The 24,493-nt window shown below is 37.0% G+C and overlaps 1 protein-coding gene across 2 annotated transcripts in view; it reads right to left on the bottom strand.

Annotated features, from left to right (window-relative positions):
* The window catches only part of TLK1 (tousled like kinase 1), a 68,492-nt gene that overhangs the window by 35,127 nt on the left and 8,872 nt on the right, over nt 1-24,493 (bottom strand). For both annotated transcript variants that reach the window (XM_017835606.1, XM_017835616.1), the window contains exons 2-3: nt 7,681-7,799; nt 4,077-4,148 (exon numbers count right to left, since the gene is read on the bottom strand). In XM_017835606.1, the coding sequence (XP_017691095.1) occupies nt 4,077-4,148; nt 7,681-7,799 (191 nt within the window). The remainder of the gene's footprint in view (nt 1-4,076; nt 4,149-7,680; nt 7,800-24,493) is intronic.

Here is a 24,493-nt window from a genome sequence, read left to right as displayed (position 1 = left end):
AACACAGACTCCTGGAAATTAAGTTATTTCAAGACTGTACAATTCTAAAAGCAGAATGCATAGATTAGAAATACTACTTTAATAATTTACAATTACTGCCAGGTAAATAGGTAATATTAAGCTATTTTTACTGCCAGGTAAATAGGTAATATTAAGCTATTTTTCCATAAACAAAATTGAAACTACCTGACCAAGAATTTTGATGTTATTCTTATTTTCCAACTTTTAATTTTGCAGTTACATTCTAATGTAGTCAGTTTTATGTATCATAGAAAGCAAAAAAAAAAAAAATTGTTTAAAAGCTAATTAATGACAAAACATTTAAGATTTCCCCCACCAAAATTAGCTTCCAACTGCTGTGACTTGTATCTAAAAACCAGACATTTAAAGAGGTTTATAGTTTTAAAACTCAAATAATTCATAAATGTCTATTTCCTTAAGCTCTTCTGATTTCTTTCAGTGTTTAATTTAACCTTCCAAACTAGAAAGTATTAGCACACTAATGAGGTTATTAATGAGGTTACCCAACAAGGTCATGTTCACCTTTCCTAAGCACAAAATTCACATGGTAATGTACAGCATACATCAATCACTAGAAAATATTCTCCAAAATCCTTCCTAATGAGTGGAATCATATGAATTACAAGAAATTGAGGACTAATGAAGCCAGAGAGTATTCTCCTAATAAATGAAGCTACTTTCTGTCACTTCAGAAGTGTTTATATATAACCAAGATTTAGATTAAAATCCTACTATTTCATAAGCAAGACAAAACAGTTTTGAGGTTATCCAATGCTAGATTGTAAAGTTCTGTTAAAGTCACACACAGATTGGCACATCAGCAGAGCTTCACACATAGTGGTCTTGATTCTAGTTTTCCCCTCAATTCACTGTGCTTCCCTGAGTCTTCTTTTTACATTTATAATTTTAAATCTTGGGTTTTCACATCCTGTTTTATAAAGTAAACATTTCTAAGTACCAATTATGAACTAGTTAATCTCCTTTTAATAAACACTCAGATAAGTATTTTTATGTATTTTATATATAGTTAAATATTCTTTATCATTATTGTAGAACTGTTAACAAGATAATTCAGGAAGTTATTTTTGTAGAAGAAAAAAAATAATGTGCAATAAAATCAAACTTTTTTTTTGTATCTCAACACTTAAATCTTTAGTATGCTTAATAGCTATGATGTTTTAGTTGTTAAGATTTTTTCATATGCATAATGAATGAGTCCCTAGTTTTCCACTATCATTTTTTCCTAAATCCTACCCTGCCCTAAAGCTTTACAACTACAGCAAACAAATACAGGAATGCTGTTTTCCCCTGTGACATATTTTAAATTCTAATTAGATCAAAACTTTAGTTACTTCTGAAATTACATTTATAATGAGGGTTCGGTACTACTGGAATCTGTAGCAACTAAACAGCGACAAGCAAGCTGAGCAAAACATTTAAATAACTAATCAAACTGGACAAATCAAGCCACAGACAAAGCTGTCCTCCCCTAAATAATTCATTATCTACAGAGAACAGAAAATACTAGTTATAAATAAAAGAATGTATTTGCCATCAAAACAAGGAGGAGCAATCTACTTTCATGAGGAATGGTAGGGAAGTCCAAAATATTGGAAGACTATCATAGGCACTTGTTCACAACCTGAGGTAGCCAATTTAGGATTCGTATCTTAACTACAAGTACCTAATAAACACTGAAGACCCATGCACCACAGAAACAAAGCATTTAATAAAATAACGTATACCTTTAAAAAGAAACTGGAGTACTGGTCTGGATATCAAGATCAAACATTCAGCTAATGTTTATTGCTCAATGCTGTACTGAATCCAGAATAAAGCCTGGTTTCAAGTTATTTTGCAGATCAAAGTTTAGCCCTATTAAAACTATTATTCAAGTAATCTGCCCATCTTCATACATCCATCAGACAGAAAAAAAAGAGACTATAATTCTAACAGTTGCATTTTCTGCAATAGTTTATGGAAAAAGTAAAAAAGGAAAAAAATCACACCAGAGAAACAAAAAGTGGCATGTGTGGGAAGCCTTCCTTGTTTTAAAAACTAAGTATGAAAGACTCACTTTCTTTTCACATGCCACTTCATGATGAAAGCACATAATAATGACATGAATGTGCCATCACAATTTGATCAGAAACTGACATTCTTGCTAGAAATTACTTTCAATGATTCTGAGATTTGCATTTCTATTTTTTTTTCTCCCCAAACCTATTGTAATACAACAGTGCTCTCTCAACATCAAATGATGGCACTGCTTCCCGAATGAGCAGGTCTTTGTATTTTCACACTACCATCACTGTTATTGTGAAAGCTTCAAGGTCACATCACTAAAACAAACAAAAAACAAAACAAAACAAAAAAAATTCCACAATGAAGAACTACAGTATACTTTTCATAGTATCACAGCATATAAGTAGTCAGATGCAATTTTAAGAACAAAACTGTAAAAACTTACAAACATATTTGCTATTACAATTAAAAAAAGTCAAGAAATCCTATTTCACTACTCAATGTCATTAAGACTCATCTTGCACTGTGCAATGGAGCACTGGACTTCTATGCAGGATATTTTAGAAAAAGAAGTCTATTTCTATTTTAGAACACAAGTTTTAGAATATTTAAAAAACCAAATTATCCCTACCTAGAAGCACAAACCTCTCTTGAGGTTAAAACACTATGCAGAGACTTTCAAATTTACATGCCTCAGAAAAACCTTGCCTTTGCATCTCATGTATACAACTGTAAAATAACATTTTCCTACACCAAAAAGTTATTACACATATAGTCAGTGTTCTGAGATCCCTGAAATACTCAAGGACAAGTTTTTCTATCAAGGAGTTGCAATAATGCATCATAGCCTTCAGGCTACTGCAGCACATTTCCATTCCCACAACTACACCAGGACTGCATCACTGCCCAAAGTATTTCTACGAAGAGCCATGAATAAAAACAACAGGCAGACAGAATCTTCTGGTTAAGAAAATAGTCTATGCAGCTGAATGCATAATCCAGCTGGGAAAGGTGAGGGGGAAAAAAACACAGCAGACACTTTTCCAATGAGGAAAACAAATCACACATACAGAACTTTTATAAATAAGGTATCAGTTTTGGGAACCAACTAAATTCACTTGCTGGGCAGCCCAGTATCAAAGCAAACATCAGATAGTGTTTCGTAGCAACTGAGCAAATGAACAATTAAGTCCCAAAGTAAAGCTTTGATATGTGAAAACAACATCAACAGCACATTCCAAACAACTCTCCCTCCAGCATGACACACACTCCAACACAGGTCTGGCCTAGGCTAGAAATATGCTCTTGGTTAGAGTGAGTATAATCTCGTCCGTGCAATGTGTGATGTACCCCCAAAAAAGTCTCAGAGGGACACACCAACCCCAAAACAGGTGAATCCCAAGAGCTGCACTACTGCAACAATATCGATGCTCATCACTGAGGAAGATCTTCTACACAAGGGAAGTCTGGGCTCTGCACATTAAAACCTAATAAAAGTATGAATTCTTTTTTGCATTACAGAATGGTCTCAGGTAAGAAAATACAGTGACAACTGCAGCTTTTAAAAATGCAGGTGATGGCTACTGTCTGTTCTTGAAATAAATCCATATTTTAAAAGAAAACATAACAAACTAGTTTTCAGAGTATTTTCTAAGATTCAGCCAAAGACTAGTCAAAGTTTATCTGTGCTGATGAAACACTTATTACTTATGAAATGAAAGACAGCAAACTGTTTAAGCATTTTCAGCTCCAAGAGATGCATGTACACAAACAGCATGAGGACAGATAATAAAGAAGCAGAAGCAGCTTGTTTCATGACCAAAAATCCAAAGAAACTGTCTTTTTCCAGTCATGTTTCCTCCTCCAAGAGATGGTGTCTTTTAGTAGTTTTTGCTTTTTTTCTATCTAGCCGAGTAGTCTGTATTTTATTTTAAAAGCTTCTATACAAAATAAGGCATCCAAGTAGAATATAAAAATATGACTTATAATTAAAATTCTGAGGTAATAATGAATCTGCACCATATACTTACCTCTGATTCTTTATCACTTAAAGATCCCAAACTTCCAAAGCTGTGATTTGAACTCTCGTTATTTGTTGAGGCCTACCAAGACAAATAAAACAGTCAACATTATAGACAGATTAATAGAACAGCTAATCCACCATTCTCACAACAAGTAACAGTCATTTCATTCTTGCATAGAAAAATTGGTTAACTACAGAGCACTTGTGACTTGCAAGGGGGATAAGAAGTTTGACAGGTGGATATTTTGAGAGGGCACAGTAAATTCTGAATTTTGATTGCTTTTAAGCCAAATAAAACCCCAGAACATTCAAAACCATTTCAGTTTTATTTGAGAATAGCAAAATATCCAATGAAAAATCAAATGAAATGATTGCACAGAATGGGTTTAAAAAGCCAATATTGCTGAAAGTGCTGGAGACTACTAAAATTTTTCAATTTTCAAAAAAAAGAGGGTTTAATTTTCTCTAAGACAGATAATAGGCTATTGCAGAGATTTTTTCTTTTTAGTTCATTCAGCGACAGAAAATTAAAATGTATTGACTGTATCGCTCTACATTCTTAAAACAAATTATTTTCCCCAAAGTAATAAATTCACAGTAGTGAGGGAAGGAAAAAAAAAAAGCCCCCAATAGTGAAATAATCCCAAATTACAATGTTTGTTTAGAAATTTACTAAGGCTGATTTATTCAGAGATCTTTTGAACACAGCATGGCAAGAAGGGCATTTTAATGAAAGAGTCATCATCAGCTGAGCATCTTTTTATTAAAAGAAAATGTCCTTTCTTACAATGCTGGATTGTTCTCCTCCATATAGTAAGGCAGAACAAATACTTTGAAGTGAAACAACTAGTCGCAAGGCAAACTGTTTGCTTCAAAGCATTAAATTCCAGCACTGCATCAGTTTGCGGGAGAGCACTCATCTGTGACGCTCATCTGAATAACTAGATCATCTCTGAATCAAAATTTCTAGAGAAATGTTAACTAAACCCACAAAACTTCCATGTATGGTTCCCTCTACAGGGAGGTCTCTAGTACAGAGATGCCTGTATGTAGTTCTTCCTTGCAATGTCTCAGTACCTGGCCATTGGAGTCAGCTAAGACAACAATCTAACCTATATTCATATTTCCAGCCTTGCTAACTGAAAAAGCTTGAAGGCGATGGGCTTTTTCCCCCCAACAACTCCAAACCTCTTCAGCAAAACACAGATAAGGCTAGGCTTTCAAAACAGTAGTCCTCATAAATAACAGTCCATCTCAATTTAATTACTAGAAGAATATAATGACCTAGAATATTACAAAAAATAACAAGTAAGTGCAGTTGCAAGCTCTGTATTGTCTTGCTAGGTTAGGAAAACAAGAATTTGGTACATGTGGATTTGGGTTTGTACACAAAGAATTTTTCTCATTTTGGCCTTCAAAGTGAAAGCAGACCAACAGATATCGTATTTATACATCACATTTCCCCAGTTACCTCTGCACATCAGTTCAAAAAGGTTTTATCAGTTTTTTTAATAAAAATCAGATAAGCCTCTCTGAACATCCCCCACCAAGACTAAAGACTGTATTTAAAAGAAAAAGCATTTTCCAAACACAGCCCAGATCAGCTATTACACTTCATTTTATCTGCATGGATACACTGTATGGTCACAAAAGAAATAAAAACAAAACTGATATAATTGTCATTTTACTGATGGTGTAATAAATCACACGACTAGGAGGTAAGAACAACAGTGTCTTAGATGAGCATCTGCATCTATCAGAAAATACTGGTAGCAGTATCTTCAGCAAATATTTATCAAAGCATTTGATAGAATTAAAATCACCTTAACTAGATATCCATTTGGAAAACAACTGAATGAGATACAGATCTTGGAATGCATCAGAGACAAGAAATTTATGTTTTATATGGCAGAGTGAAAAAGGATATTAGTTATTTTAATTTTTTTTCCTGGCTAATTCACTGATAATGTGAAACTGGAATGTAATTTGGCTAACAGCGAAATCAGCTGAACAAAGGACAACAAAAAAAAGACTTGAACAGATTTATGGAAATATAAGCAGTGACTCACAGGGATCAACGTTTAAAGAAGAGGAACACCAAGAAACTTGATAATACCTTTTAAAGAAAATGTATTACACACAGAGTAGTAGACAGATTATGAGGAGGGTAAACTGGCAACAAGGCCAGGGACCAAAACAGCTGTATCAAAAACTAAAAGTTAAATGAAGCTACAGATCTAGTAACGAAAAGGATAAATAGTAATTTGAATAATGAGTGACTACCTGAGCTATTATAATGAGCTAATTAATTTAAGGAGTAAGCAGTACTAGAGAACCGAAGCAATAAATAAACAAAGATGGGCCAGAATTACTGTGTTTGTCTCTATCTAATTATAATCATAAGATACGGCAAGTATACACTTTTGCAGTCATAATGAGAAGGCAATTAAACAGTGCATCAACCTCACTTTGTCAATCCAACCTATTTCCTTCCCCTAACTATTTAACTCATTTCTTGGTTAAGATGGAACTAACAAGTGATAGGCCACCTTTTTACAGCTTTGTGACAGTTACCTTCATGTCACTCTCAAAAACAAATTAAGATACAATGCAAGACCACTATACAATAATTTCAATTCTTTATAGTTTCTTAATAGTCATCAATGTCTGCTATCAGGAAGTATTTTGTTCTGTAATCTGTACTGGTAACTACAATACAGCATAGGATGTGAAAAACACTTCAAGTTTGTGTAAAATACTTCAAATATAAGGACACTGCAAACACTTTGGAAACAGAATTCAGAAGTACTTTGGTCATGAGGGAGATGTACCTAAAAAATAAGAATTACATTTTTTTATTATCAGTTTATTAAGTACTACACTTGATGAAGGACATTCAAATGCATAAATACAAAATGGAGTACCTCTGCCTAGGCAACAGTAGTGCAGAAATCAGTCTTGGAAGCTGAAGCTAGTAACTTGAACAGAATTTGCAATAAAGGCAAATTTATTTTGCAGAGGTATCAACTGAAGGGTAATATACGACATATGGAAGGTAATTAAGTTCCACTATTCAATGTTCATAAGGTTCTTCCTGAGGTGGTGTATCCTGGCTTAGATACTAATGGACAGACTGCAGAAAGACTACAATGAAAGGATACAAATGTCTGGAAATGCTGAAATCATTTGTTAATCTAGATGTATTAATCATCAAAAACATTTAATCTTCAAAACAGAGCTTGCACCAGATTCCCTGTGTCCATTTCAAGCTGAACAGTAAGTAGATGGCCCACTACAGAAGGGACAACTCAAATAGTGGGAAAATCTTCCATCTCTGATCACATGTGCTCTACAGCAAAACCACAAAAGAGCCTAGATAAGCTCTTTCTTTGGCGTTTTTAAGAACAATTCAATGCCCATGTCATAGAAAAGTTCAGGATAAACAATCCTATCTCAAAGCAAAATAACAGACTAACAAGGATTTTTCTGAGAATCTCTTCCAACGCAGTGCTTTTTCAAGTAAATCACATGGACAATATGCAAGTGAGACAGCGTGAGACAAATAAGTATTTCAAAGATGGCAGATCTGAATGACTGTTCTCAGCACTTACTTTAGCTCCAACACTGCAACTTCCAGTACTCCCAGTGCTGCCACTTACTACTCCTGTAAATCTTGCCTCTAACAATTCTTGTCTTCTTGGGTCCAGGCTATGAAGTTCATCCATTGCTCCTGAAAAAGATACATAAATTCATCATATTTCCTAATATTTGAAGTGGAGTATTCTACAAAAAAGCCAAACATACCACAGGCCTATGCAAAGAAAGGATTTATATCCTCAACTTGACAATGACTCACTATCTGTTACCTAATAACCAATGCACTCAATTAATTACAGAAAATTTGTGGGAAGTTCTATGCATCAGAATAGCCTTGTCAATTCTGGTGAAAACCAGAACCTGTTAGAGGCGTGTAAGAGACAGAGTCTGCAGTATGCAATACGCCAACCAGGCAATTATTTATAGATTAAAAAACTAGCTGACAGGAGCAAAATATTTTCCAGCATAAAACCTCCCAATTCTGCAATGCATTCTGCAATGCTCTTGTTTTCCATATATTTAAACTGGTAAGACTATCAATGTTCAAGATCAACAAGTAGGAATCATAGGAAAAAAAACAAAATCAGAAGGCAGATCACAGTCCTCAACACATGCAAGGGAACGTACTGTTATATGGAGGCCTGAAGGGCAGAGAAGGAAGGAGCAGGATCAGCAACAAAAAAGGAGTCAAAGAGTAACAGAGACCCTTGTGCAAGCAGTGGCTTTGACAGTGCCCTGTAAAGCGGGGTATAGCAGTGCTGCTGGAATCAGCAGGGAAAGTAAGGTGGAAGGAAATGGAGGAACAAAAGGAGTTTCTGATGAGCTCAGTCTACATGAGTAGGCTGCAACATGATGTGCAGCTTTCTAATTTGTATTTAAATCACTTACGGCTGTTTAATGAGTCTGAAAGATGATCCAGACAAATAGTCTTCCGTATTTACACAAACTGCATTCTTTTTTGTTTTTATCTCTTCAACTACTTGAACATTCAGTTTATCTTCAATTGGAAACATTTCAGCTGCTTTATTTTAAATAAGATAATTAAGGTTAAAGTCTTTATGCACTATTTTAATAGTATATGCCTCAAGTACCACATAGTGATATAGTCTCAATCTTTTCAACTAAGACACAATACGTTGGTGCTTTTCAGTCCCAGAGGACAACACAACAGTTCAGAAAGGAATGGTGCTATGAAAAAAAGCTTTTGGAATTCTGTTTTCATGAGTTTAAATGCTGCTGTGAACCTCTACCCACCAGCTAAGCATTCTGACAACCAAGGTATCAATGTAGCTTTTTCCACACTTTCTTATATTGCTCTTGGGTATCTCAAAATCTTTAGAATTCAAGAACTTGACAGATCTTTCTGTACCAGACACCACGGCCACTCCTGGCCATGCAGCAAACCACTCCCTTCCCCCGCCCCCCCCACCTTCCACTGGTAGGGAGAGCAGTGGTTCTGCTACTTGCTAATTCAAGTTGCCCTTGTTCCTGTGGGAAGGCAGATGATGGCGAGTGTGGTGTCAGTGCTCCTTTATCAGGGGGCCTGCCAACAGACCTCCTCTGATGGAAGGAAACCACACCAAGACACAAACAGTAGGGAGACATTCAGGAAGTGTGTTGGTGACAGAGCCTTCTTTTGAAAAAAATCAAACCGCAAGTGGCAGGTTGAGGATACCACATTTTGTTTCTAGACATAGGGAGTTTACCCAGATGCAGCCATATACAGAGCTGGAGGACTCTTTTCCAGCAATGCAGGGGAATTACACAGTTTGAAACTGCAGCTGGCTTATCTGCAGTTTTAATGCTGCTTCTGAACTTGCTTAGTAAAAATTCCTCCAATTTCTACATACTTTAGACCATAAACTCTCTGGCTTAAAAACTGTTTTACTATGTGTATGCTTAGTGCAGAACAATCAGGAATTCTCTTTAATTCTTGCTTCCTAAAATGTGCTTTCAAGGGTTTCTATTACAAATTGTACATTTCTCATACACACAAAAATGGACTGTGCAGCAAGGATTTTTTTTTTTAAAAGCTGATGTGTACAGTCTTCTAGTATATATGTAATCTCTACCTTAATGGAAAAGTATTGCTCTGAAAAAGTGTAAAAAATTAATCACACCAGATTTGTCAGGCAAGTTTAAGTGACCATTATTTTCCTTCATAACAGTAAGTGTTTAAGTGCATGCCACTCTGAAAAAAACAATTTTTGTTTACCAAAGTAAACCATTTAATGAAACAGGTCTAGCAATATTTTGATTTATTAGCCTATTTGATAGTCACCACCTGCAGAAGTTCAGAGCTTAGTTAAAAGTACTGATGTAACTCCAGCAATTACAAAACCATGTGTACATTACAGAAACAGATACTACCATATCCTACATTGTTTGTTTTATGAAATATGGGAAAGCAAAAATCACTGTGGATTGCTAAGGCTCATCTGAAGTACTGCAGAATAAAATCCTCCTGCAGGTCTCGTGTATTGTGTGTAGATAGTAATGCACTAAATAGATCAGCACCCCTGGGTTAACCCACTGGTCAGAACAGTGATGTAGCAGGGTAGAGGGGCAATCCACAGCACAGATGAAATACAATCCCCTCTTTTTTTTTTCCCAGATTTTGGAGCCTACATACACTAATGAATGCACTATATTCTCTTTACTATTTTTGCTGCTATCTTTGAGGGGTTTATTTTGGTTTGGGTTTTGCTATTGTTAAATATCCAGAAGCAAACGGCAACACATACTCTGCCATCTTTGTGATTTGATTTGAAAGACAAGACAGAAAAGCTGGATTCAAACCTTCTTTTAACAGAGAGTAAATCCCAGGAAGAATCCCAGCAACTGCCTTGCTCATTCATGTTGTAATTTAAAATTACTCCCTGAAAGAGCTATTTCTTCAAAACCACGCGGTTCTGTACAATTCTTCAGTTCTCAGCAGAAGTTATCTACTTTTAAAGGTACCGTCAGCTCTAAGGCACTTCATGTTAGGGACAAAAAAATTTTTTTTTATATTATTGAAACTATATATTTTATGTGACATATTATTTTCTCAAACACCAGATTTTATAAATTCTCCTGCTCATTGAATGCCTTTGCTCACAAGACTAACAAAACTTACAGTTTCGAAAATATACCCAGACTTCTTACTTGAACTAACTTTATTCCTACACCTGAAAGCCAACTCACTAACTCAAAGGACATGCAATCACATTACACAACTACTTACAGCATTATTTACACCATGATGCTCAAGGAAACACTGGTATTGCTACCACCTACTGCCATTCAAACTTGTACCATCTTCCAAAGAGACTTGGAAGGTTAATTGAAATTCACAGAAGAGCCCTATAAACACTACCGGTCTTTATTTCTTGTAAACACCACAGATTTTTGATTGCTTTGTCTAATAGTTTTTTGGGTTTTTCAGATTACCAAAAATTTCTAGCTGTTGTGGTTTTGGGGATTGGTGGTATTCTCCATATTAATTTATCAGAACCATACACAGCCTCTCCTCTAAAAAGTAATATAAAATATACAGGTATCTTGTCCTAAAAAGGACACTTTCAGCAGGAACTCTTTTGAAAAGAACTCCAAATTCCTCTGATAATTTGTTAAGCAATGGGGTATGTCAAAAGCCAAAGTTATGAATCAAAGAAGCAACTTGAAAGCTTTTTCATGGCATTTGGTATAATCAATTACACTGAATTCTACCTTAGCAAAACAGAGATGTCAGGATTCAGAGGATTCTCCATGGTAGTTTGATTTTTTCAGAACCAGTGACCAGAAAACAATGAAGTGAACTACACCTGTACCCCAAGGCACCCCACCCCCAAATAGACAAATACTTGCAAACAATCTACTTATTTAACCAAATACTTGCTCATACCTCAGTAAAATTGACATTTTAGGAGAAAAAGTTTAGCAGAGAGTTGCAACTGCAAGTCTTCATCTAAAACTGCATCTTTTGTAATACTCTTGTACTATGGTCTCTATCTTGAGCACAGCTAGACTACACATAGCAGCGTTGAAGATTCAAACACAAAGGCTTGACAGATCAGACATATTTTTCTTTTCCACTAAATATGGAATCAAGCTCCACGATTCAGTGTTTATCTCTGAATCTCTTATTACCCTGAACTGACTCTTGTTATCTGGCAATCAATTACAGCTTTGAGTTGAAGAAAGATCAACAGCTTCACACATTGTCAGCTTTCTACAATGAAGATAAAGTTCATTATGCAGAAGCCAGATTCTTCTTAGAACAACTCTCCAGATTAGATTGAGGCCCCCCTCTCCTGAATTCAAGGCCAGCACAAACCACCTTTCACTTAAGCGAAAGCCATACTGGTTTGGTCTGGTTTCTTTAATGCATTTATATGCATATAGCTTTTAATGCCAAAGCAAAATACTTCAACACAGAGACCTATCTGTTGAATAGAAATGGACAGTTCAACAATAGTCCAAATGTAAACTGAATTTCCTGACGTGCTCCTATTAGGTGCTCAGATTTTACGGTAACACACACAGTATGAAAGTTATGCCTAATGTATTTTTAGGAACACTTCACATTAACATTGATAATATTGCCACCATGTAGTCTCTTCACTGACAGTAACATACTTTAGATCAGTAATCCTAATTAATATACAGCTAAAAGGGTAAGGGGTGAGAAAAGAAAGGGTTGGGGGTGGGGGTGTACACATTTAGAACAGAAGGAAAAGCAGGCTGGAAAGCAGCTTTTTTTTTTTTGCCCCCCTTCCTTTTTTTAAAAAAATCAAGATTCCTTTAAAGGTATCAAACCAGACTTAGAGCTTGGTAACCACTGGCTAACAGCACTGCAATGCAATCCTTAAAGTCCTTAAGTAACTGTTTATTTCAATTTGGAATATCCTAAATTGCATTATCTCATTATGTTTATGCTCTAATAATTTAATTTTGTAACAATTGAGTATGACAGCTCTTGCCATTCTAGAATACATGTTTATCAGCAGGTAAAAGGAAAGCTTTAAAATATCAAATGCAAAACAGACTACAGAAAATTACTACAACCAGATTTTTAAACCCTTGAGCAACCTCTTAAAAAGAGGCCACACTACTACTTTTCTTCATTCATCAACATGAAGATGCATATTGCCTCTGCATCCACGTATATTTCCTTTTAATTGAGCTATTATCTTGTTTCATTTCGGAAAAAAAAAAAATCAACCCAGACCTAAAACAAACTGTGCACTCAACTTCATTCTTCCTTCTTATCTTTCTGAAACTCTGGACTTCCCCTATTGCAGAACCAACCAGAAAGGACTTTTTCATTTCCAGGAAAATAAGGTAATGAAGCTAATACTTCTGCCTCCAAGAAAACAAACTATTTGGTATTATGTAGTTAGGTAAATGTGAGCAAGTCACCATCATGTTTATCCAGGTCTCTTCCAGATTAGACTTTATATACGCTTCAGTACCTTATAAAAGCCAGTGGAGAATAAAGCGACCCAGAACAAGTTGTCAGTGAAGGAACAGAGGGAGCACTAAAATACAAACCTAATCAAGTGAAAAAGCACGACAAACCAAAATACATTACAACATCAAACTGTATGGAGTGAATGCGAATTGTGACTTGTAAATTGGAACAAATGACACCTGTTCAACCTAAAGTAGAACATTTGGGCTGTCAGACTGAGAAATTAATAAAAAGACCCCAAAAGGTTGACCTGTTCTGCTAAACAATGTCTTGAATAGTTTCTCTTCCACAGTTTTTTGGGGAGTCACAGAAAATAGAATTGGAAACAGCCTTGAAAACTATGAACATGCTAAGAAAATGAGTTGAGATGGTAGTATGATGGCATAAAGCCAAGCAGTTTTAATTTGAGAAGAGTTCAATTTCAAGGTAACAGCTAAAACACAGCCCATCCTTAGCAGAAGGCTTTGAAGTACATCACCACCTGAAGTCATTTAGTACCACGACCTCAGAACTCAAGAAGGTCCCATTCAACCGATATCAGCAGTCAGAAGGGCAGACAGTAAGAGACAATCTCTGAGATTTAAAGTAAAACAAACAAACAAACAAACAAATCCCAAAACTATATTTACATTCTAACAACAGCTACATAACCAAAGCCTAGAGGACATAGCTCACCAATGTCCCAGCGTTCCAGCTCTTCCAAAACACTTAACTAACAGCTACAGATAGTCCTGTAACAAAGTTAAACCTGGAAATTTAGAAATACTTAAAATGACTGACTTTCCAATGAACAGGATTAACTTCTTTTACAGAGCACTACATAGCTACTATAACCTCCAAACAACAGGTAACATGAAAAAGTTCAGGGGACTACATTCAAGTTGAAAATCTTCACTGTAGCCAAGCAAACAGTGGCAGCTGACGAAACAGAAAAGGGTAAAACTCATGTTCAAGTGAAATTAGCTGTTTGAAAAGATTGTAAGAGATCAGAAAATCCTAATGAGAGACACATCTAAGCCCAGGGTCAGGAAAGAACAGAATCCATTTAATTAACCAAGAGTCATTTTAAAGCACAGTGAAAATACAATATTTCTCAGCACCTGAGAACACTGAAACAAGTAACACAGCAGACACTTCTGTTTCCTAACAAGGACACCTCCTACCACTACTAAGGTCCCTACGTGAACTTAACATGCTTTTCTTACTAATCTAAACAGAGTTTTTATTCCACTAACTCATCCTTCTAAAATGAGAAAGACTGTCCACAAGAACAGGCAGTGAAAGGTGGGTAAGCAAAAGGTGACTACTGCTGACAGGAGGCTGAAGAGTAAAAGAAAGGAGGGAAAAAGCAGGATAATTAGCAGACAGATCAGGCTTTAATCTCCATAAAACCTGTGGGATAATAAAATCTAACTGGAAAATTTTGGCCTAAAAAAGCACAACTATGGTAAATCTAACAAAGTATAAGAAAAAAAAATCTCTATGAACATAAAAAGACAGCAGTTTTTGACAAATATTATAAATTTATATCTGCTGATTACAGTTTGATAATTGCTGGATGCAAACTTGTTAAAATACAAAGCAGAGAATATAAGGTTTTTCTGATGGGGAGAAAAAAAACCCCCAAACACAGTAAACTTCTGACCTATTTCCCATGAACTAAAGAGTTGAAAAGGAAGTGCATTTTGGATAGGTTGTTGGGTTACCTGGACTCCATCATTCAAAATTAATTCTTCTGGTGTTGAAAGAACAGGAAAGTATTTCCTGTGTCCCCTCTCTCCCCAAGATGCAGAAGTCTATTTCCTTATGCAAGTCTTTTTAAAATTACTGTAGTTTACTTTTTTAAAATGCTGTGTGAACACTGTTTATTTCACTTTTCCCAACAGTTCAGCAGTCCAGAAATTTGATCTAAAACGAAGAAAACTTTGGCTGCTGGATAGATAAGTAATTTCCTGCAAATCATTCTACAACAGAAATAATTTCTCTAACACTAAAAAAAATTGTAATGATCTTTAGACTTCATGTCTGTGCTGCCAGTTTTTGGATTTCAATTTTCTGGCCAACAATCTGGAGAAGAAAAGGGAATTACAGAGAAATATGTTCCTGAGTGAACCTCTGCTAACACCTTTAAGAAAGACTTATGAATAAACCACTTGGGCCATCTCCAGATCGGCTAGGAGACATTTGTGGGTAATGAGACATTTGTGGGTAACAATTTAAGAATGTTTAATTCTCCCTGCCTTTCAGCTGGGCGCCATAATCTAAGGATCTCTTGAGGATTACGTGTCTCATCAGATGGCTGTAGGAAGCAGAGGCAGAGATGAACTTACAAGTTCCCTACCAATGCCTTGATTTGGCCACAAACCAACAACATATTCTCCTGTGAGTGGGTAGATGCCACAAGGATGGTATGCCACTCAGAACGGCTCATTCAGAGCTCAGGGAGTGATTCATACGACTGAGAGGACAACAGCTCCGTAGGGTCTATTCTATTGTAATTGGGCCTAAACCAGGCATGCAACTATGTCCAAGGCAATATCCAGTAATGTCTCATTTCTGACTAGGCCCTCAACCAATCCTACCGGCTGGAAGTACAGCTGAATTGCTGAAAGCCACACGTGGCTAAAGAGCAATGCATGGGCCTCCTGAAGCAAGGAAGAACTCAGATATTTCTGACTGACAGCATTTCCCCTATGTATTGCATACAAGTAATTGCGCTTTCCTTCAACACCATAGACAACAATTGCACAGATGTAAATACAACCTGTCTGAGCTGTACCACAGTACCCAAGAAAGACAATGTGCCACCACTAATGTAGGAAATAGAAAGACTTGAAAAGGAAAAAAAAAGAAACAACTGATTGAGTACCATTAAAAATTACGTTCCAAACTTAAAAAATGATAACGTGCATGTCTATGACAGCTTTCAAGACCGAAGTCTGTCTAACAATTAATGGTGCTGATGGGTCTGAAAGCTACTGAAGTTTTTTTGTAACAATGACATGGTGTGTCTCATTTCAACCTTGTTCATTATTCAGAAAATAAGTCAACATTTATTTTTATTTGCCATGTGAAAACATACAACAGGTCAGTTTTCAGCCAAATTTTTCTTTCTGCTAGCTTTTCCTGAAGGGATTCTTCACCAATCAAATTTTTCTCATCTTGCCCCAGAAATTATTATGCCATTATTTTTGTAGTGGGTTTTTTCTCATATTAGTGATAGGAGTTGGCAAGTATGGAATAATTAATAAAGATATAGCACAGAACATTCAACATGGCATCTACCTATCCATTTCCGAAACTTTTAATATAACTCCATGTGCACTGTGTACAGGAAGCGTTAGCATAGCAAATACTGCTATGAGCAACAGAACCACGACAAGGTCCTTCCTGAGTCTGTTGAATAATGCTTAATGTGATGAATGAAAGGAAATGAAGGGAATGAAGGGAAAAAGGACAACTGAAAGAACATTTCCCCCTGTACTCAGCACTGGTGAGGCCGCACCTCGAGTACTGCGTTCAGCTCTGGGCCTCTCACTAAAAAGGACATTGAGATGCTGGAGCATGTCCAGCAACGGGCAACAGGGCTCATTAAAGGTCTAGAAAACATGTCTTATGAGAAGCAGCTAAGGTAACTGGGTTTCTTTAGTCTGGAGGATTTTGGGGGGACCTCATCAGCCAGGGAGGTGGTAGTCTCCCTTGAGGTGTTTAAGAGGTGTCTGAATCTGAGTGATATGGTTTAGGGGTTACAGTGATAGTGCTGGTTGGACTGGATGATCTTGAAGGTCTCTTCCAACCTTGATGATTCTATGAATCTCTAGTACTAATATCTCAAATGCTGTTTATCTTGGAGTTGCCTGAACAGCAGTGAGGAGGCTACATTTTGAAGACTGCTATCATTGTATTTTCCTCTCCTTTGCACACCTTAACTACTGAATTCAACAGATTGGTTCATAGGCACTGTAACAGAAACCTCTGCTGTGCCCCACTGCAGAACAGTCCACTTCCAAGAAGAATTCCCCACATCCAAAATCCCTCTCCCTTCTAATCTCTTAAAAACAATATTATGCAATATCAGAGTGTACTGCCTGTGTCAAAATACCAAACTCCAAGATCTTTCCCCATCATGAGAGCCCTCCTATATCAACAAAACAGAAAAGTCACCACAAAAAATACACTACAGAAAAGCAGCAACAGTGAAAAATATCCCTTTTGGAAATGCCCTAATTTAAAAGACTTACTCTGAACTCACACAGCTAGGAGTTTAAATAATAAAGAATTTGCTAAAACCAGATATCTTAAGTTGCTGGCTACAATACCATATGCAGAACAAGCCTAACAAAGAAGTCAACACTAAACATATACAAACCACACAGGTGATATCCTGAATGTGTTCATTACAAGGAATGGTACTCTTTCCTTTGAAACTTGTTGCTATGTAATCCCAAGTGTCACATTTACCTGCTTTTTCTAAAGGCCTGGATTCCTCACTTGCAATTGTTCTCTAGATTATTCCGAACTGCAAAGAGCAAGCAAAGAGCAGGTTCTGATTTGGCAGAAGGATTTTGGTGGCTTTTCAACACCATCAACATCTACCATTTAATAGCAAACTGTCAGAGTCAGTGTTTCAAAGAAACAAGTACATTTGTTAACAAAGTCCTGACTGACCATTTTGCACTCTTCATGCTAAAGACAGTGATACTGGAGATCAGGTTTATTGATTAGTTTTCTCTCACTGTCTAAAGTACTGCTCTAAGCATTTAGTCTATTTAGAACACATACTGTAGAACAAATGTATCTTCAGTAAAACTCATTTTTAATGACAGCATCTGATTTGAACATCTGCTACAGTGACGGAATAATCAGAGATACAAAGCCCTCTTTTAAAGTGCTTTTAATAAAGTTTTGTTCCAGACAACTGTCAGTTTTGGCAGCAACTGGATAGTCAACTAACACATCCTCCTCATGTTTCTTGTCATCTCTGACCACTATAGTCCGTGTATGCATAAATGTGACACTAACCTCTCTAAAGTCTCCCAAAAAGCCTTAAACAATCACATCTAGGTCCCATGGAACTTTCTTTTGGAAAGGAATGATTTATTACACAGTTGTAAGGTCAAAAGCAGTAACTTTTCTTTCTTCAGAGTTAAAAACAATGTTCTGGTTAAGAAAAAACAACGGTAAATGCATTGTTTCATGACCATATGCAACCAAGTTAGAAGAAAGGTTAAAAGAAAATATGATGGCGCCCCTTTGGGTTGCCTTTGTCAATCAAAAATAAAAAAGTCCTTGCTAGTGTCCCATTGGGCAGTATCAGTGTTGATGTATTACGCTGTACTACTCCCACTGATCAATAAACAAATATACAATACAAAGACAAGTTTATGCTTACTATCGCCCTATAAGGTAAGAAAAGCCTATTTATATTTTACAGAAAGTACCTACCATCTTGGACAAAGTTACACAAGACATCTGTGGCAGAACACTAGAAGACTGCCTGTCTAGGTAGCAAACATCTGCCTTGAACACAACATTATGTCAAGAGAGATAAAAACTAACAGCCTGGGTTGCACATATGCAGGTGACGTGCTGCCTGCCTATCTCTACCAGCTTCCTTTCCATCTATGTAGGGAAATCTGCAGCAATTACTGTTGCTTCCAGACAGCTCTGTAAAAGGTATTCAAACAGAAAGAGAGCAGCAGAATTTGCCCATTTCAGATCCAAAAACCAGATGTTCCCTGTCCCCTTGGGGAAGAGGCAGCAAGCAGGGAGAAGCACATTGCAAGTTCATGGGTCACTTGTTGGCGATGTAGACTTAACAGGTCACAAGATAACACCAGTTTTGTGATACTCTCAAAAACTGCATCTCATGCTGAACAAAAGCTTGCTACATTCCATCCCTCCATTCATTTCCATGATGAAAAGGACTAAAAGCAAGAAGCAGTCCTGAAGAAGAAACATCTACATAGAGAGATGCCAGAAAGTACAGCAAATTTCATTTGCTGCATTCAGTTATAAGGAAACAAACTGAGAGCTCTAAACGCCTGAGTCCACGAAATGGCTGTTCTGCAAGAATTTAAAATGGCACAGGCCTTTTGCACATATCAAAAATAAACAGTAGTTTCTGATATCTGAGGAAGGAGTGGAAAAGAAGTTAAAAGCGGAGGTCGCCTATAGAGCAGGAAGAGAGCAAGCACTGTCTCTTACCACAGGGCTTTTCGTTCTCACCCTTGCTCCTCAGAAAAAGTAAACTATGAAGGAAGAAATATAAGTTGTGCAGTTTTTCCCCAAATAATTTTTTTAAGTGATCCATAGAGTAGAAAGGCAGCCCCAAACCCCTCAAAAATTTAATAGAATAAATTTATCTTATTTTTCTGAGTTACAATACCAGTCATTTAGTATTTGAAAGCTGCATTTGTGTCAATAGAAGTGTATTTCGGTTGTTAATTCCCTGAATTTCCTAATCTCCTTAATTCTGTAGCTCCTACTGCCATTTCTACCCCCATGATCTTCAAAATCTCCCAAGCACAGCCAGCCCACTGACCCTCAAGGCAAATGTTCTGCTCCCCAAAGCACACAGGACATAAATGGCTGACCACAGTACATAAACCTTAACCCATATTGTTCTTGCCATTACATGGCAAGGAATATGTTACAAATAAGAAATTAAACAAAAAAAAAATCCAGAGTCTTTACAAATATATTAATCTATTTCACTCACTACATTGTGATCAACTAAAATTTCAACCTCCATATAGTTTTAACATCAAACATGCAAACAACCTCATTACACATCTAAGATTAAACTGAAACAGTGAATTCACCGATTGTAATCATAAGATTCATTAAATATTTTGGGTTTTGAACTATTTTTAACCATTTTAAGGAAAAGATATTAACCTCAAATAACACCATCAATTTCCTCCTTTCAAAATACCTGTATGGCTCACTCAGCATAGAAACTACCAAAAAATGAAACAGAAATAACTTAGCTAAGAGATTTAGACTCCAGAATCACAAGATCCACCAGAAACCACCCCACCACCAGACAGATCATGTATCAGGGGTCCTGTCCCCTGTGCTGAGCAGACCGTGTTACCTGTGAGATGGCTTCCTCTTGGAGGCACCCTGCCTAAGTGGTGCTCAGAGAATCAGGCACCTAGATACTGTTCCTTAGGTTTTTGTGGGGTTTTTGGTTTTGGTTGGTTTTTGGTTTTTTTTTTTTAAATTTACAACTCAAACAGCAGCCTCTGAAATGACAAGACAATCCAAACTTCACTGCATAGGGGAAGAAACTCATTTCTTTAAAGTCCCCTATAGGGAGGAGCCTGTCAGAATATGACTACACAAATTACACACACACAAAGCTGACTTACTAATGACTACACCTACATTTTCCTGGGACCTTGCAGCATTGCTCCCATTCTACAGGCAGAGAAAAAGTGAGACTTGTATGAAAGACGTGAATCAGAAAAAATCAAATTTAAGGCTACACAGGGAAAATATTTCAAACTTTTTATTCCTTCTTTTTACAGCACAGCTACAAAGCCTGTTGATACTAGGAGCATACATTGAATTCAGTTGCAACTTTGAGTACTGAACATTTTTAAAAACTCAGAACCCGCCCAGTTCACACACAAAGAAACATCCTATGTAATCATCTGTCAAAAATTCAGTTTTAGTGTTGCTCAGCATTATCATTAAAGAAATTTGCATTACAGGCGTTTCTCCTATCCAGCGTTCATTACCTAATTTTAAACCAGCTTTCTTTTCTGCTATACTATCACTTTCATTCAAGTTTTAGAAAAAAACAGAAGGAATTCTCACTCCTTTCAACACCGTCCCTTCCTAAGAAGTGTCCATCTTGCTGCCTAAGTGAACCTCATAGAACAAAGTCTGCAATCATGTGAATAAAATTTCATAACGTAAATGCAGTTAAAGCCCTGAGGGCAACCAGAAATTGGAAAGAGCAGTTATAAGCCTTTGATACTGCAAACTGAAAAACAAAATAATATTGTCAGGTATATATTCAAAACATACTTCAAGACACCAGTAAAAATACTTCTGTGTAATTAGCATCATGCACCCTGTAGAAGCACCTGAACACTCCTAGTACTTACTGCCCTTTCCTTCTTAAATGATAAGGACGTTATACTGCCTTCTGTGGACCACTGCAGGCATAATTTAAGCAAAAACAAGTGTGATTCAACATCCCCTCCCCAAGATGATAAAGCAGGATTTCTCCTTAAAATAGCTCACACCAGAGGCATGGAAGGACCATGAAATTCCTTGGATGGTTAAAGTGGGTTTCATGGAGCCTACTTCCTGCAGCTGATTTGAGAGAGACAGAACAGACCGTGCTACCAGGAGGCAGCAGCACACCTTACTAACAGCTGACAAATCGGGATGCACATTTAACACAACTTACCCACGCTCCTGACTTTAGGGTATCTATTAACCACACGGAAAATGTTATAGAACTGAATACATCTATCACCAAACCTGTGATGGACTTAATAGAGGATCCAGAACCAAACCAGGCTTACCACTATCAGTGAGAAAAGGCAAACAGTCCAAATGAGACCAGGGCCTCTACAGTCAGACACGGCAAAGGCCCTGATGAGTCTCCAGGTGCATGGGGGTACCTGACACACCCCCCACACGCCCACCTCAGCCGGCTGCTTTAGTGGCTATCTCAGTGACAAAAACACAACTCAAATTTAAGCACTACTCAAAGCAACTGAATAAAAACACACCAGCAAGGAGGAAGTTTCACTAACAGCAGTTCCCCAGAAGCACAAGCAGCTGAGTTGGAGGCCACCCTCCTCATCCTGCCCGTGCCCAGTGGGAGCCACCGCCGCCGGCAGGGCTGACACACACCATGCGCCCACAGAGGTGGCAGCCACGTCCTTGCAGCTATTGCATTGCCACAGGAAATATGGACATGTGATAAAGTCTACACACAGGAAAACTTCTAAATACAAGGTAGCAAATGTCAACTGAGTACACCAGGCAGGTTTTGGTGTAACTATTATAAAAATAAAATCAGTATAGTCTCTAATGAAACCCTTTATATCCCTAGTAGCTAGTCACACCAGTAGTTACTTGAAACACTAATTCACTGCTTTCACATAACAAAATATTGTTCTGCAAGTATTACATGCTAACATGGTTATTTACCAAATGAAAAAACTCCTACTAAAAATGCCTTATTTTTTCAGAAATAAACTTTCTCACTCACTACCTTTGGATCACTGACACAACAAACTCTATAGATTCAATGACTCAAAGCATTTCTAATAACCTGTCTTGACTTAAACCTAAAAAGTATGAGGAATTTCCATTACTGAAGACTGAATAAAATACTAACAAAATCTGTTATTTCCCCAAAATTTGGACCATTACCCACAACAACCTTAAAACTAGATTTTTGACACTTGAGATAAACCAGCATTCCTCTCTAGTCTTTCCAGACACAAGCACCTGTGGTTGTGAACTCCTAATTGCCTGAAGCACTCACCCTTGCTGTCAGCACTACAGCGGGAGAGCTCCCACATGGTGATGTGCCGCGGGATACAGGAGGAGAGACTCCCGGGCAGATCCTTGCGCAAGTGTGTCACCCAGTGCACCTCCAGAAGATGGGAGATCAAATACCCGGCAGGTTCCTGCTCCTACCGCATCGACCCATTCCCTTTACCTAAGACTGTCCTCCCTCCAGCAATATCAACAGCATGCACAAATAAAAGCTGAGCAGGGGCACCACTGTTCAGAGAAGCAAAGGGGAAGCAGAGGAGCAGGATGAGACTGGAGGTCACCCTTGCGGCCCAGCACCAGTCACGAAGGGAAACTGGCAGCGGGAGGAGGCAACCTGAGCGACCTGATCTAGGAGAGAGCACACACCCCACCCAGAGACAGCAGGAATGGTGGCACACTGCCAAATTCTGAAACTTCTGACAGTCACTGGTGCTGCTGCCTCATCACTTGCTTCCCTTAGAAAGACGGAATTCCAAAACCACAAGAATAACAACAAAAAAGTAAAAATAGCAGGTTCTTTCCTTTTCTTTTTTTGAACAAACTTAAAGAAAAAGATTTAAGGAAAACAGTAGGAAGGTACTGTTAGATGCTGGCAGAGACTGGTGCCTGTTGGTTGCACTTCTCTAGAAGAAAAAAAAACAAGTGAAAGGCTCCAAGAGAACAGCACGTTGTGATTTAGCCAGGAGAACAAATCAGGTCAACTTTCAATTACACGATACAGAGAGGGGGAAAAAACCCCAAAAACCATTGCTAATTTACTGGAAATTATATCACTGTTGTTGCTTCAATATTTCATACCCAAATTATGATATATGTTGCAAGTATAACAAATAGAGATAAAATACAAGAAATAGAATATTAATATATAATCTAATACACAACTAGGCTGTTGTGAACTCTACATGTTTCTGTTCATCTGTTTAAAAGTGAACTGCAATACAAAAAGCTAAAATTCATGATATGGCAAAACCGGCATAATTAATCCAGCTACCAAATTTTGTAACATCTGCAATAGTTATCAGGTTTAACAAAATTACAAATTTGAAAAAATGAAGCAAGTTTTTAAGAAGTATGTAATAAGGAACAACAGAAAATTAGAACATTTTTACTAACAAGCAGTTGAAATCTTTGCATAAGCTTAGCTTGTTCAAGAGACTGCTATGGGGAATGCAGGGTCCTAACCACAACATTAGTATTCCTAATAACAAAACAGCTCGTCAAGACAACATTTTGTGTGTATATAAAAGTGTGTACATGCAGGACATGTAAAATTGCCTCTTCCCTAATACTAACCACTTGCACGTTCTGGACATGTAAGCATGTATCAAACAAGCAACTGAAAAAAATATCATCTATGGATGCAGAATACAAAATACCATCTAACAAGGAGGACCAACATGATACTTGACTTTCCTAGTTTGAAAACTGATGTAACTCCTCTTAGGCATTATTTGTATCACAATCACTTAACAATACAATTTAATTATAAAGAGGCAATATGTAATCTGATAAGTAAATTAAATAAGCAATGAACTTCAAAAAAGCAATCACATACAGAGGCAATACCATGCACAGCAAAAGTGTTTTTAAAATCTCATTTAAAAATTTTAAACCTGCATCTCCAGGAACTGCTTCTACTTGAATCCTATGGTAACTGAAATACTAAAATCCCACTCCTCATAATAATCCTTCATAATACTAAGAAAAAAGGTACTATAACAACAATTACTCTACCTTGTTCAAAGTTAAAGTCTGTAGAAAACTTACAAGAGAGTCTCTTTCAGTAACTATTGAAACTAAAATGCAACATTAATAATCAAAAAGTTTCTAAAACATGT

The sequence above is a fragment of the Lepidothrix coronata genome, unplaced genomic scaffold (genome assembly GCF_001604755.1).
Source record: "Lepidothrix coronata isolate B3197 unplaced genomic scaffold, Lepidothrix_coronata-1.0 Scaffold7, whole genome shotgun sequence".
NCBI classification, from domain to species: domain Eukaryota; kingdom Metazoa; phylum Chordata; class Aves; order Passeriformes; family Pipridae; genus Lepidothrix; species Lepidothrix coronata.
Note: the sequence above shows the minus strand (reverse complement) of the source record. Positions and strands in the feature narration are given on the sequence as shown.